Raw genomic sequence first — 15,389 nt, 5'->3', positions numbered from 1 at the left:
CAAGACTTTTACACAACTTTTTAATTAATTAATATTATAATCGATTTGATATTTTTACTAAGATAAAAAGGTAGATTAGGTGTTGATTGGTTGGAAAGGAAACAAAAAATTTGGCATGTACAACATATTCCATCTGTTACTAAGACTATCAATCAATATAAAGGCATTGATATTACAAAACATCAATTTATCAATAACTATAAATAAAGACTTGTAAAAAAGAAGAAGTTGAGACCACTGATCTTGTTGTAAAAACATTTGACGTCCGTTTTCTTATAATTGACAATGGTACATTTGAAGTGAAGAAAACAAATGGAAACACACACAATAGTAGTGAATATTTTAACAACACAATACTCATTCACTTTATTGCAGAGCCCAAGAGAAAATTATAAATAAGACATAATACACAACAAAGAATCCTTGGGCAGTTTGAGTTTTTTTTTATTAATAACAAAGCGAACTAAATGTCATTTACAACAATTAACATCAACCAGCCTTGTGTTTCATGCTTTGACTTTTATACATCACTTGCAATGAATAATTTGAAATCAAACAAGACTTTTTAAACTCGGTAATTGACTTTTGAAAAAGTGTTTAATGACTTCAAAGTGAACACGGTTCTCACCAAGAAAAAGGTTTATTGTTGTTTTAACTTGTAATCATTTGGTTAATGAGTTTTGTATAATGAATACCATTTGTAATTTTGTTTTATGTTATGAAGTACAACCAATACAAAATAATGTTACGTTAAAAATAATTATATCCATTTATCATTTTATTATTTATATATTATTAACATATTATTAACATTAAATAAAATAAAACAATGTAATCTATCAATAATATCTTTGTGACTCTTTTTTTTGTGTTTTTTTATCCCCATTTCGTTTTTTTTTCGTTTTTTTTATATTTTTTTTTTCATTCTTGTTTTTTTTTCTTTTTTCTCATATATAATCATCAATCTTTTTAGTGTATTCATTTTTGGATGTTATCATTCTAGTTTTGTTATACTCAATACATTTGTTGTTCTAAACTGTTTTTGTAATTTGTGTATTTTTTTCATTGGTTTCATTAATTCATTTGATAAATTATCCTTTTTCTCGACTTGAATTGCGCCACTTTTTGGACCAAATCAAATTGTTGATATTGGTAAGTCGTGATTGACTTGTTTAACGTCAGTCTTTTCATAATTTCATTTGATATTTTTTTAGAACACTAATAAGGGAAGACTTTCAAAGTCTTTATGGCACACCCAGGCGCTTATCATATTTACCGTTTTACCAATGACAATAAGATTGTATTTTCCAAAAGCAAGCCATTTGATTGTAAGCGCCTATACTTGCTTTGGATATATGAGTGTATGAGGGATCACAAAGATACATTGATGATTACATTGTGTTGCGTAACTCTCTCTAAGCGGTTAGTTTGTCCGATATGAAAAGAAAGAAACAACTTATTCATCATATGTTTATAATGTTAAATTCTTGCTTTATATATGGCTGTATTTTCTCTATTTTTATTCTTTGTTTTTTTCATAAATTTATAATATAAACAACCATATTCTATACTAAAATACAAGTTGGTTTTATCTTTATATCTGAAATCATTGCTTCTCTATACAGGGTTTTGTTGTGTATTCAAAACATGTTGCATTGTTTGTGTTGTTTCTAATAAAAATTGAACCAAAAATACTCAAATTATTTATTCTGTTCACCCTCACATTACTCAAACAACGCAGTGGTGTCTCTTTTGTCACCAATAAACAATCATTTCCATTGTATTTTTATTTTTAACTACTAAAAATACAATTTCTATTTTAAAAACACACCTTTTGCTTTAAACATAATTATAAATGTTATTGTTTTTTGTAGTTTTGTTAAAGTCAATTTTTCGTGTGAATTTTAGGTTTGTTTAAAATCAAATTCTACTATTTTTTTATTTTCGAGTTTATTATATAAGAAGTGTATTTTTGTGATTTTCTTTAATGTTAAAAAATCTCCAAATAACTGTTATTTGAAAAGTCTGGAATTAAAAATTGTCTATCAAAACCACCTTAAATAATTCCAACCTTTTTGTCAAGTTAAACAATTAAACAATTTGTTCTCAATTCAGTACAAATATTACAAATAATAATATTGTGGTATTATTATTATATTATAATTTCATACCTATATATAAATAAAACATTATGACAAATTCAAACAATCAAACAAAAAGTATAATTCTTTCTATTTATAACAAAAAAATAAAACACAACGAAATAAAAACCAAGACTTTTTATTGAATATAAAAAATAACACAATTTAATTGTTTTTAAAGGTAATTGATAAAAAGTACAATATGTAAATGGTTTGAGATGATTGAAAAAAATAAACATATTTTTGTTTGTTATGTTTTATAATTAAAAAAAACTCTACATATTTTTTATATTCAGTTTTAAAATTATAAGATTATATTTTTTTATGTATTGAATTGTTCGACAACTATTTTCTTAGATTTATCCACGAGACAAAGAGTGATAACAACAATGCCTTATTTTATTAAAATTGTAAATTGTTTATCCCAATAAGCAAGTTGTTCGGATCTATTTTCTCTTGTTTGCAAAATGAACACCTTTCTTGTCAACAAGAAAAGTGTTGTATTGTTACAAATGGAATTCATTGTATCAAATAAATGAATTGATGTACACTTAAATTTGTCATTGTGTATAAAGAGATATTTCACTTTACAACCTTTTAAAATTTTATTCGACTCCTTTTATTTAGAAAGTAAGTATTATTAAAAAATTAACAAAATTACAACGTGTTTAAAATGAAATATTTTCAATAATAGTCGATGTGTATATTAACTGTTTTGTTGTTGCAACACAACTGCTTGTATAAATCTTTGTTGTTACCACCATTACCTCCTTTGTTTAAGTTCAATTAAAATACATTCAAACATTTATTAAGTCGGCAACAAAGGTTGTGTTTTGAAATACAATTTTATGTGTTCCGTTTTTAATAAATTTATGTTTTTCTATGTACAATTTGACATGGACAGAGTTGTGTATATTGGTGAATTAAGTTAAGATTCAATTTATGTGGTACTTTAACACTTAACTGACCGAATGTATTCTCGAAAGACATGCATTATAATTTTATGTTCATTATAATCAGTTCTTAGAATTTTAATAGAAATAAAAATAGAAACCAATAACGAATAGTTGTTTATAATAGAATATTACTTATCATTCTAGTTTTACTTTTGCACCTACTCTAATTATAATAATAATATCTAATTGTTTGTAGAAGCATTTGTGGTCTAAGGGCAGAATTCCACCCTTCCAAGGTGGAGATCCGGGTTCGAGTCCCGGCAAATGCATTTTTTGTTTTTCTTAGATAAAAATCAAAATAATACAAACTTGATAATAATATTAAGTAATTTTTTTTAATATTTTTAATAGTTCTGGTTTTAAAGTAACATGACAAAACATGTTTTAATCTGATATTAAATATTTGATTTATAGATCATCCAATTAAAAGGTGAAATCTTTTGTGAAATAATAAGTTTTTTTTATTTTACTATTTAATATAATATTTAATAATATAAAATAATATAAAAATTCCATGATGGAAAAATTAGAAACGATTTCACGAAAAACTCAATTCTTATATACCGAACGATGTCTCAACCTTTAAAAGGAAAACAGAGTAATGCCCGAAAATCTGAATCCGAAACAAGACTTATCGATGAAAAACACAACGCTGCATTTATTCTCGGCATGCAGGCAATCCTTATTTCGCAAGGATATACAATTGTGTTTCACAAGCCTTCCAAAACAAAAACATTAAGTATGAAATTGCTCACTGCATCTATATGGAGTCCAGATAACAGAGAAGTGTTCAATGATCAAGTAAACCAGCTTATTTTTGAGCATAAAAAATCTCTTCTTGCTGGAAATCACACAACCAATAAGCTCAATAGGTTGTATCACGAGAAAGATTCAAATATTAAGAAGTGTTTATGTCAAGCACTTGTTGATACAAACATATTTACCTTCGTCAAAAATGAACTTAGTGTATCACCTTTTACAAAATCTGGATTGTCTCTTAGAACATTTAGTAGGATGCGTGTCGGAGAGGTGGAAAAAACCAAAGAAGAAGTCGAAAGATATGGGACGGGATTATATGGGAAGGTAACTGAAGTCATGTATAAAGATTCCACAATAAGATGTACATTATATCAAGTTGATACAGATCAAAACGATGATTTTAGATGTGTATGTTTACCACCTCCAACTGGAAAGGGTGTGCGTTCAAGTAAAGAAAAAACAGTAGAAGAAAGACCAACGTCATTTGAACATATTAAAAACGAAAGCATCTGTCAATCAACACCTATTTGCGAATTGTGTAATAGTGGTGTTACTTTTACGCTACAAGACAAACCCATTGAAGAAACAGATGTGAAAGAAATGTCTTATTTGGATAATGACATACCAACACAACAACTGCCTCATCAATTCGACACGCAACAATTTCAACAACCTTTCCAGTTCTCTTTCCATTACGCTCCTGAAATACCAAACGATTCTTTTATCCAACAGACAAACCCGCCTTCTTTTGAAAATTGAATTGTTATTATTTTATTAAGTTTTCTAATTAAAAATTTGGAGTTTCTTAAAGTTTTTTAAAAATCATTTAATAAAAAAATAGTTTATACTCAAAAAAGCTACTTATAACCTCGTTATGTTACTTTATTGTTATAACCGTAATGTTTTCTAAAGTTTTGACGCTTACAAACTTTTATTTCATTATTTTCAACACAACAATAATTTTGTATTTATGAAAGAAGAAAATCTAATCAGTGTTTAAAAACAATTAAGATTTTTAACACTCTAAACAACGCAGATTGAACAATTGTTAATTCACTTGTGTAAATCAAATTCACCAATCAAATTGGTACTCTTCAAGTCATCACCAATACACCAACTAACATTCAAAGGTATACAGATAGAGTAATTTATGGGGACAAGAATTAATTGGGTAACAGATTAATTTTAAATAATTTAATAAGTCTTTTATAGAAATTGTTATTTTGTAAAAAAAATAAATAAAAAATAAAAAACCAAATCCCACTTTTTTACATCATTTAATCCTTATTTTTTTCTGTCACCCAATTAATTAAAGATCGATACAATGGGTTTGGCAGTGTAGTTCTTGAGAAGTGTGAAAACATTAAGATAGAAGTCGATACGGCACATGTAATCAAGTTTGTGTCTTGCAGCAATGTGACAATTAGAACAAAGTCAAATTGTAAATGAAAAAGATTGTGCGAATGTTACAATTGATAAAATCAAAAAAAAACAAAGACATTTTCACAAAGGCAGTGCTTTATAATAATTAATATGCGTGTTTTATTTTATTATAAATATTACTTTTGTGTATTCAAAACATTTATTAATATATTAATTTTTATCTATTTCAAGATCCATACTCTTCATATTTGAAAACCTCAAAGTTTTCTACTAAAAAAGCGAAAAAAAGTGGTTCATTTAACTTCTTAAATATGGAATAAAACTATATAAATTATAGTATTAAATCATTTGATATAGTTTTATTGTGATAATTGGGAAGTTAGTGGTTCATTAAAAAGGGAATTCTGCCCAAAAACGTGAACAAAAACTAGAAGATGTCGGGAACCATTTTTAATAACTAAAAACCATAAAAATTTTGAGGGAACTTAAAAGTTCTAGACATGTCGAAGTACTTTGTGTCAAGCCACCGCGGGGAGATTCAGGACCTCCGAGAAAAACTCAACAGCAGTAAAGACGACGTCCGCACCGAAGCGGTCAAACGTATTGTTGCTGCGATGACTGAGGGAAAGGATGTTTCGATGCTCTTTATTGACGTCTTAAAGTGTATGCAGACGAATAAACTTGAGTTGAAGAAGTTGGTGTATTTATACTTAATGAACTACTCTCGAAGTCAGCCAGAGAGAGCAATTTTGGTGGTTAATTCGTTTGTCAAAGACTCGACAGACACGAATCCATTAATTAGAGCATTAGCTATTCGAACTATGGGATGCATTAGAGTACAAACGGTGTTTGAATACTTCTTGGAACCGCTTACAAAATGTTTGAAAGACTCTGACCCATACGTCAGAAAGACTGCAGTCCTCTGTGTTTTGAAGTTATATTGTATGAACCCACAATTAATAGAACAACGTGGATTTGTCGAAACAATTAAAGGAATGTTACTTGATGATAATCAAATGGTTGTTTCAAACGTCATTGCTGTGTTACACGAAATTGGCACCAGTGAAGGCAAAGAGTGGATCATCGACGACAAAATGGTCAGACCACTTTTAAGTGCATTAGACGGAAGTAACGAGTGGGGACAGATATATATCATGGACGCATTGGCAACGTATGGACCGACAGACCCCAAAGAAGCCGAAAACATTTGCGAACGAGTTGCAAATAAAATGACCCATAACAACCCAGCCGTCGTGATGGCTGCCGTTAAAATTGTGTTGAGACATCTTGAAGTTGTCTCGCCACAAATTGCAGAAATGTACTGCAAACGACTTGCACCGCCTTTGGTGTCTATAGTTCTTTCTAATAGCTCGAAACATGATTATGAAATTCAGTACATCACACTCCGATGCATTAACTTGATTGTACAAAAGTACCCCCACCTCTTCTCTGTACAGTTAAGAACGTTCTATTGTTCATACGATGAGCCTATTTATATCAAATTGGAGAAATTGGAGATCATGTTGATGTTGGTCAATGAAACTAATGTGATGGACATTCTAGTTGAGTTGAAAGAATACGCCTTGTCTGCTGATATCGAGTTTGTTAGAAAAGCGGTTCAGGCTTTTGGCCGCTGTGCATTGAAGTTGGACAAAGTTGCTGATCGGTGTGTGAAACAATTAGTTGAGTTGATTGAGTTGGGACAAAACTACATTGTCCAAGAGGCGTGCATTGTAATGAAAGATTTGTTCCGCAAATACCCACAGAAATACCTTCCAGTCATTGCGAAGTTGTGCGACAACTTGAACACATTGGACGATCCAAACGCAAAGGCTGCAATGATTTGGATCATCGGGGAATATAACAAACTCATTACAAACTCTTCTGAATTGTTGTACGACTTTATGAACACTTTTGCGGATGAGCCACTCAATGTGCAACTTGCGCTTTTGACTGCTGCTGTCAAGTTCTTTATCACAAACCCGGAAGCACAAGATTTGGTCCAAAAGGCGTTAACAGAAGCTTCAAATTCACAGTCATTTGATTTGAGAGATAGAGCACACATCTATTGGAGAATCTTGTTCAACCATCCAGAAGAAGCTAAGAAGATCATCAACGAAGACAGAGTCGTCATATCGTCCCAAACACAATACCTCCACTCGACCGTTTTAACTCACTTGATGTCGCACCTTGGAGAATTAAGTGTTGTGTATCAGAAAGTCCCGGCTGCCTTTGTTGTTAAATTGAAAAAGATTGGAGTCAGTTTGAAACTTGATGAAGAGGAGAGTGGAAGCGAAATGTCTGATTTACTTTGCTTCGACGGAGGAAGCTCCAACTTGATTGGAACAACATCAAAGAACGTGTTGGACTTCGACGAAGACTCTGGAAGAAAGGACGGCATGAGCGACGTTTTCGCTGTTGGCAAAGAGAAGATCCAGTTGAACCGACTGACTGCGCTTCCCAAGACACCAACCGACATGAAGGTGAACGCCAGTCTGATAATGGAAGGTGGTAGTCTGTTCTTGCAAATGGAAATTAACAACAACTCTCCGTTGACTATCACTAACTTCCAAATGCAGTTCAACAAAAACGCGTTTGGACTTGTTCCCGGTCAGCTGAACATCGATGCCATCCCACCAACAAAGCGTTGGGGTGCTTTGATTCCAATCGGTTTCATTACACCGGAAGCAGATTGTCCAGTCACCAATCGCCTTGAAGTTGCTATTGCAAACTCCACACAGCAAATTTACTTTTACATTCTTGAGATGCCAGTCAATTTGATGTTCAAAGAACTTGGAAAGGTTGATGTCGGCAATTGCGCCAAATTGTGGAACTCCCTCCCGAACACTGTAACAAAAGAATTCAAAGGCACTGGTGTCGAGGACAAGCTCAAAAAGACTCAGAACATGTTTTTGGTCGCAAACAAAAAGGAAAAAGACGGAGAGAGGCTGATGTACACCTTCAAATTTTTGAACGACTTGGATGTCATGCTTGAGGTCACCACCACATCAAAAGGTTTCAAGGCCGTCATCAAGTGTGTTGATAAAAAGTACTTACCGCTTGTTGTTCGATTCCTTGAAACATTACTCTAATCAACTCGTTGACTTGATACTTATTTTTGTCCAAACAGTATATACATAAATATATATACACATATATAACACAAATGAAACCAATCAGTGAATGTAGTCATAGAACTCTTTTTCTTTGTGTTTCAACACGAACCCTTTCATCCCACCAGACAATATCACAATCTTCAAATTGCTTGTCGCAAAGTACTTCGAAAGCACAAACTTTTCTTTCAGTTTTCGTGCGCAACTTGGGCCTCTCACGACAGATCTCATACAATGAACGACGATGTAATCATATGTATGATATGTTTCTAGTATTTCTGGTATTTTACTAACAAAATAGCCATCTCTATTTGGAATGTTAATAGCACCACGGATCATTCGATCTGATAGATCGCTCCCTCGCACATCTATTATTTGAATTTTGGTTTTGCCGTCTTTCATGAGATGGATGAGTGTCTCGTCATCCATATATTCATCTTCAATTGGAATGCTCATGCGCTTTCGAGTTCTTTTGATTAAAAAATTCAACCATAAATGTGACACTAAATAACACAAAAAACTATATATAATATTATGGTTTTTGAAAGAAGTTCAGCGCCTCTTGAAAAGTGTTACGCTTTTCCTTCGAGTCCTCTACATTCCTCGGCGATGACCGTTCACTTTTCGGCGTGCTCTGCCCCGACCGAGACTCAAACCTCTGCCTGATTTGTAGCACTCGTTTACTCTCAAATTTCTTCGACTCCAAAACTTGTAACTTACTTTCTTCATTAAAAGGGCTTTCACTTTGTTCTTCTCTACTGCTTGGTGTGTTGACTGGAGGCGATTTAATTAATTGTGAAGACGCAAGTCTCGATTGTGTTGGCGATGGCATTATTTTGTGTGTGTTTTTACTGGTCCGACCTGTGAATGAGTTATTAATGTTCGTACTTAAACTAGACATTGGGTATTCAGAGTCACTCAGAGTGGCCATCGTGAGTTGAGATTGTTTCTGGCTATTCGTCATGAACATCGAGTCCGTTCGTCCGAGGTTTCTTTTTGGGGCGTGTCTTCTTGGGGTTTCAATAAATGAACGTGCAAGGTCTTGTGTGATTCTTGGCGATATCTTCGAGTTCTTTTTGTATATCAAGTCGTTAGCATTCGACGGTTCATTTGAAATGGCAATCCCCGAGTTGATTTGCAAGATCGTCGAATTGGGGAGGAAGTCAACTGATGGCAAAAACGGCGTGTATAAGTGATTTTCTTCCGTCTTCATTGTTGGTAAAATGCTTTCCGCGTTCAGTACTAAATACGTCAGAATTCTCTCTGCCAATCCTTTATCAGGCAAATTGTCAAACAACAAGTCGGAGAAACCCTGTGGTGCAGGATTTTTCGTGAACGAGAAAAACAGGGACAAGACCTTAACAACTAACACTGAAATTGGTCGAATCGTCTCAGTCAATTCATGGAACGCTCTCTTAAGTAACTCTATCCGGTCTTCTCTGTCCAAAAAGTCAAACGAAATAAAGTGCTTCGTGTGGTCAGATGATATTAAAGGTTCTCCCAAGCTCTTGATATAACACACAAATATCCCAGCAGTGTCTTTTGGTTCAATGATTCCGTCCTCCTCAAACTGTTTCAAATTGCCCAAAATGTCCTTTCTATCAAAATCGAAGAAGTCCATTCGGGTGAATTCTTTGGAGAGGTACATCACATTAATAAGTTTCTCAAGGCGGACGGGAATGCCCGTTGTGTCACTTTCAACATAAAACCGATTCGTCCCAATCAATCGGACCTTCCTCTGCTTTTTACTGATTTGACAAATCCGTTTCATTAACTCTCGCACCGTGTGGTTCTCCATTTCAATCACAACATTCTGATAAACCTCAATGTTCTCTTTTCCCAAAAATGAAAACTCAATAGTCCCACCCCACGGATCATATCGGAGACTCATGGTCTCGATCGGAAAGACAGAATGAAGGGTCTCCGTTATATACACAAGAACCATGACATCTACTATGACTACATCCGCCCTTTTCCCATCAAACGTCCCAGTGAACGTCGAGAAGAAGCGCGACGATTTGAACCGCAACGAATCATAATCGAGCTCCCCAAGTCCATTTTTAAGCTCGCGGATTGGTATCAGAAAGATGGTGTCGCCATCACTCCATTCAATCTCTTCAAGAGACAACGAAGGTAACATACACCCGCACACTCGATTCGACTTCAGCAAAATTGGATATGACGCCGTCGATGTGTACGTTTGTAGAATCGGGTTTAAATACTCCAATGGAAGGGTTGGGTCCAACGGAATTGTTGTTTGACATAGGACCTTATTGTACTCCAAGACAATGTTGACATACATCACCTTTTGAAGAGCACACACAACAACTTCAGTATCTCTTTCGACTATTTTAATTCGATTCACGGGGTTATTCGGACTGATTGATTCGTTTATACTCTGTCCAGTGTAGAAGATGTATATCTGATGCTTTGACACATCGACCCCAAGTGCGTCATAAAACACTTGAAGGAGTGTACTCGACGTATTTGAGACTGAAACTGTTTTGAGTCTTTTGCCAGGGAAGTGCAGGGTATACCGGTTCACTGACTTCTCTGGGGGAATGAGAGAGTACACTTTTGGTTCAGTCCTCTGGGAGAGTTCGTACGACTCTTTGTCCGACATCGTCAACTCAAGCGCAGCGTCCGAAAGTATCATCGCTCGAATATTAATATCACTAACTATGAGTTGGGAGTATGTTTGTTGGTGCATGAAAACAACTTGTTCGAGTATTTTCGAGATTTGTCTGCACTTCGCAAAGTTAATTAAGTCCCCCTCCTTTGTTTTGTTCCCAAAGTTTGTGAAGGTCAAGTCACTCAAAATTAGACCGATATATGGGACCATTGGGTTTCCAATGACTTTGTTAGTCTCAGCACGCAGAACTTCTTTGTTATTATCAGGAAGAGTTAATGGTTTCAATTTTTTCATGATGTCTTGTGTCTCTTGGTTGAGTCCTTCGAACGTTCTCTTCAATCGATGAATTGCAGACGTACCAAATAAAAGCATGATACACAAAACAGTGTCAAAGTTGTGATAGGTGTAACAGTAATTCGCTATTTGCATCAATCGCTCGACTATTTTGATTCGTTTTTCAACACGACTCTCCGACAATAACATTCGAGTAAAGTGGTTCTGTAGTCCATTAAAGAATTTTTGAATCGACATAATGTTCTGACAAGACTCCTTTTCACTATTCGACCACATCAACATTTCATACAATTTGATTCGTCTGAACATATCCGATGTGATCAAAGTGACTTGTCTTGCATATTCAAGTGGATGTAATAAATTGAATACGCTTGTTTCAATCGAGTGCCCGACTATATCCGAAAACATTGGAATTGAAAACTCTATGTTTCGTTGTGTTTTGAAGTACTCAACTTCGACTCCGTCCATCTAAAGTATTAACATTGAATACTATTAGCAATTAATTTATTAATTATTAATTAATTATAAATAAAAAGAATAAAATTAGAGACAAACAACTCGTTGGTAACATGAACGTATCAAATCGTGTTCTCTAGTCATCCCATAATTCTTCAATCTTTTCAAAAATTCATACATGATGTCATCGACATTTTTCTCGTTTGATTTTATCACGTTCCATATATTTTCAATCCAATACTTAAGCGCACTAACTACTCGAGCTCGTACTAATAAACTTTTCTTGTTGTCATCGTTACATGCTACGTCGTGGTTGAGAAACATACTCCGTAACATCTCCTCCGTCGTGCAATACCCAGTGTATGTCCACACAAAAGCCTTCATGGAACCATTTTTCTCGTCATTACAAAATGCTTGAACGAGTCCAAAGACATTGCCTTTCATAATTTGGTTATCTTTGTCTTTTTCAATTTTCCCTGTTTCAGTGCAAATCACATTGAGTGTAGTTTTGGTGTCCTTTTTCGCAACAGTAAATTTTTTGCCTCTTTGAAACTCTACCTCTCGAGACAGGCGAATTTGAAAACGCTGTTCACTCACAAAATTTCGTGGAGACAACATATAACCCATTAACGTTTCACTGGGCTTCACACATATAAACGTCCCACGTGTTTCGTTGCGCAGGTGGTTGAAATGGGTTGTATCGTATAACAAATGGGACATTAACGCTCTCAATTTTTAGTTCTTATTAATAACAATTATTATTCTTGTTTTTTGTGGATTTCGCTTCTCCCAAAGATTGGAGTTACATTTGAAACTTTTTTTCTGTTTTACTGATTTTAGTGAAGTTGTTTGATATAAAAAATAGAACATCTTGACAAAGATTTATTCGATTTATTAATTTTTACACATTGAAATTGTACAGAAAAAGAGATGGAAAAAAACTGTTTCGGGTTTATTAATATTTGACCCAACTTTTTAATTTTTATCTTTCTTCAAATTGTTTAATATTGTTAATTAATTATAAAAATTTTTTGAAGTAATATTTTAACAAAATTTATAACTGTTTTAATACTATAAATGTATTAAATCACAAAAATAATAATAATAACAAATAATAAATGTTATATTTCAGTTAGTGAATAATAATTATTATAATAATTTGTTTTTAGTATAGATATAATACATTTTTCATTTTTTTTGCTAAATTAAAAATTAAAAATTATCGAGAAAATAGTTAAAAAATTATTAACATATTATTGAATTATACTATTTAATACAAACAAAAGAATTTAACTTTTATTGATTGTACAAATGAAAAATTTACAAACTAAAATATATAAATTAAACTACTAGTAACACACTCAGACTACACGACAGTCCAACTTTTCATAATCTGATATCATCCACTTAAACTGTTTGTCTCCGTAGTTTATGAACACCTTTTTGAACGCGCCAAGAGCAATTAATGCGTTCACTTCTTTCCACTTAACTACTGTTTTACTCACAATCTTTCCCTCGTACGTAAAAAAGATAGTGTGCTTTTTAATATCATACCCACACCCAACAGTGACTGTTCGATCTATGTCATTACCATAATCTAAAGCCCTTTCTTGACGAAAGGAGTCAACCCACACCAAACCATCATCAGAATGATACCCAACACTCCCATCTTCCCATCCTACATGAGTGTCCTCATAATAATCGTTGTCGTAATTCTCCCCATCACAACACCCAAAACTCATTTCACTAAATCCAGTAACTTCCAACTCAAAGTACCTCAAGCTTTTGATACCAACCGACCCTTTAGGCGTCTTAAAAGTCTGCGTCTGGTTTTTGTTATCTTCACAATAGAAGTACTTACTGACAACCATGTCTGCAGTTGTTTCATCTGTGTCGAACGGGTTCACACGGAGTATCTCTCTATTGACAACGACCAACTTTGTTGTTTGTGGCAAAAATTTGTGGACTCTGAATTTTGTCAAGTCGCTTCTGTAATTCGGGTATTCAAATAGCACTTCCATCGCACGAACCAATTCATTGAAGTCTTTACCCATGAACTCAATTGGGTTTGAATTTTCAAATGATATCTCCAACGACTGTGCAATGTATATAGTCTTGTGTTGAAAATCAATTTGAGGCAAATCAATGGTGAAACACCCCCTTATATTGATTTCTTTGATATCTCCAACTCCAACAAAACTCACCGCTTTGCTCTCATCAATTTTGAGGTATTCAAGAGCACTCAGATCGATGTCAAATGTTACTGAAAACACACTTTCTAATACAACTTTCTTGAGTGATAGAAAAACACATTCTTTGCCAAAAAGGATGTTTTGGCAATTCGAAAGTGTGAGACTTGAAATGCCAAACACTTTGTGGAACGACAATTGGAGACAATTATTGAGGCTGAAAGATGTCACATCTGGAAACTTATAATGCACTTCATTGAATTGTTCTGTCTGATTTGAGTTGTTATTTGACCATATCCCAACTGAATCAACACAAGAAGGCACTGTCCACTCGTTGAGTAAATTGCTTGGGTTAATTATTAACGCACTTATTGCACACGTTCGTTCAATACAATCGTTGGTCTTTTCGTTTTCAATATTTCCGTCGATGAGTAAAGTCCCTTTTGTACAAATAACGTTTTTGCATGCCTTTTCACTATCCGAACACACAAGGGTGTCGTAACATATGTTGATCTTTTTAAACGCATTAAAGAGTGTCCCTGTTTGGGGGTCGTGGTTTGACACAATAACATAAATAGATACTCTATTGTTGTCTGGAACGCATTTTTCCAACCTTTCAAGTAGTACCAAATTCTCGTAATTTCTCTTAATTAGGTTTTTCCCATTTTTATTCAACACAACAAGGTTCGGGAGATGAAGGTACTTTTCGTTTCCGTGTTCGGTGTACTTTTCAAAGAAACAAACTGCCATTTTAAGGTCACCAGCGAAATGATAGAGTGAAGTGAAGTATTCGGAATGCTCGATTAAGAACTCGTTGAATTTTGTTCGTTTATCGTTTTTATCATCGACCATGACCAATCGCGTAACCTTAGGAAAGATGTTCTTTGCAAAGGTTTCAGTCAATTGCCCTTTCGTGTAAACACAGAAGAAGTCCGTATTCCGAATTTGTTTGACTTTATAAAACAAATCGAAGCAGTTAAGATTAATAAGAGGGCTGTCGAATGTTTCTGGTGTGAAGTTTTTGAAGAACCACACAACAGAGACTTCGTTAGTAAAAAAAGGGTTAACTTTAAGTGCGTTAATCGCCTCAAGACAGTGACGACTGATCATCAGAAAGTCTCTGAGATGATTATGTGAATTAAATCGAAGTGCGACTTTCATTAGGTAAATCATCTCAAGCTTTACCATTTCTTTTTTCAAGTTTATTTTAATTAAATAAAATTAGATATAAGTATTATATTTATTATTACGAATTTATTCACTTTGCACTTAAATGAATGTAAAAACTAAAAGAATGTTAAACTAAAAAAGTAAGAATCGTAATTTAGAAGCACTTTCTGTGGACGATGGCTGGGCCAGACTCGTCGTACTCTTCCTTGGTGATCCACATGTTCTGGAAAGTGGACAATGAGGCAAGAATTGAACCTCCGATCCAGACAGAGTACTTTCTCTCTGGTGGAGCAATG

General features: G+C 33.8%; 6 protein-coding genes across 6 annotated transcripts; 2 read left to right on the top strand and 4 right to left on the bottom strand.

The window, feature by feature from the left end:
- Positions 1–3,667: 3,667 nt before the first annotated feature.
- Positions 3,668–4,615, top strand: EIN_250130 (hypothetical protein; the record flags this gene model as incomplete). The annotated part of the gene is made up of 1 exon (XM_004261642.1): positions 3,668–4,615. One exon carries the CDS (start codon positions 3,668–3,670, stop codon positions 4,613–4,615), a length of 948 nt encoding a protein of 315 aa, XP_004261690.1.
- A 1,124-nt stretch (positions 4,616–5,739) lies between these two features.
- On the top strand, positions 5,740–8,331 carry EIN_250120 (AP-2 complex subunit beta-1, putative; the record flags this gene model as incomplete). The annotated part of the gene is made up of 1 exon (XM_004261641.1): positions 5,740–8,331. The coding sequence occupies one exon, from the start codon at positions 5,740–5,742 to the stop codon at positions 8,329–8,331; it is 2,592 nt and encodes an 863-aa protein (XP_004261689.1).
- An 84-nt stretch (positions 8,332–8,415) lies between these two features.
- EIN_250110 (hypothetical protein) lies at positions 8,416–8,808 on the bottom strand (the record flags this gene model as incomplete). Its single annotated transcript, XM_004261640.1, has 1 exon — positions 8,416–8,808. The coding sequence occupies one exon, from the start codon at positions 8,806–8,808 to the stop codon at positions 8,416–8,418; it is 393 nt and encodes a 130-aa protein (XP_004261688.1).
- Positions 8,809–8,884: 76 nt separating this feature from the next.
- EIN_250100 (guanine nucleotide exchange factor, putative) lies at positions 8,885–12,454 on the bottom strand (the record flags this gene model as incomplete). The annotated part of the gene is made up of 2 exons (XM_004261639.1): positions 8,885–11,746; positions 11,834–12,454. 2 exons carry the CDS (start codon positions 12,452–12,454, stop codon positions 8,885–8,887), a joined length of 3,483 nt encoding a protein of 1,160 aa, XP_004261687.1.
- A 641-nt stretch (positions 12,455–13,095) lies between these two features.
- EIN_250090 (hypothetical protein) lies at positions 13,096–15,111 on the bottom strand (the record flags this gene model as incomplete). The annotated part of the gene is made up of 1 exon (XM_004261638.1): positions 13,096–15,111. The coding sequence occupies one exon, from the start codon at positions 15,109–15,111 to the stop codon at positions 13,096–13,098; it is 2,016 nt and encodes a 671-aa protein (XP_004261686.1).
- A 136-nt stretch (positions 15,112–15,247) lies between these two features.
- EIN_250080 (actin, putative) lies at positions 15,248–15,388 on the bottom strand (the record flags this gene model as incomplete). Its single annotated transcript, XM_004261637.1, has 1 exon — positions 15,248–15,388. A coding segment is annotated over one exon (141 nt), but the record flags the coding sequence as incomplete, so codon positions are not given.
- Position 15,389: the final 1 nt, after the last annotated feature.

The sequence above is a fragment of the Entamoeba invadens genome (genome assembly GCF_000330505.1).
Source record: "Entamoeba invadens IP1 unplaced genomic scaffold scaff_1105074726103, whole genome shotgun sequence".
Lineage (NCBI taxonomy): Eukaryota > Evosea > Mastigamoebida > Endamoebidae > Entamoeba > Entamoeba invadens.
The sequence above is the reverse complement of the archived record's forward strand: the minus strand, read 5'-3'. Positions and strand labels throughout refer to the sequence as shown.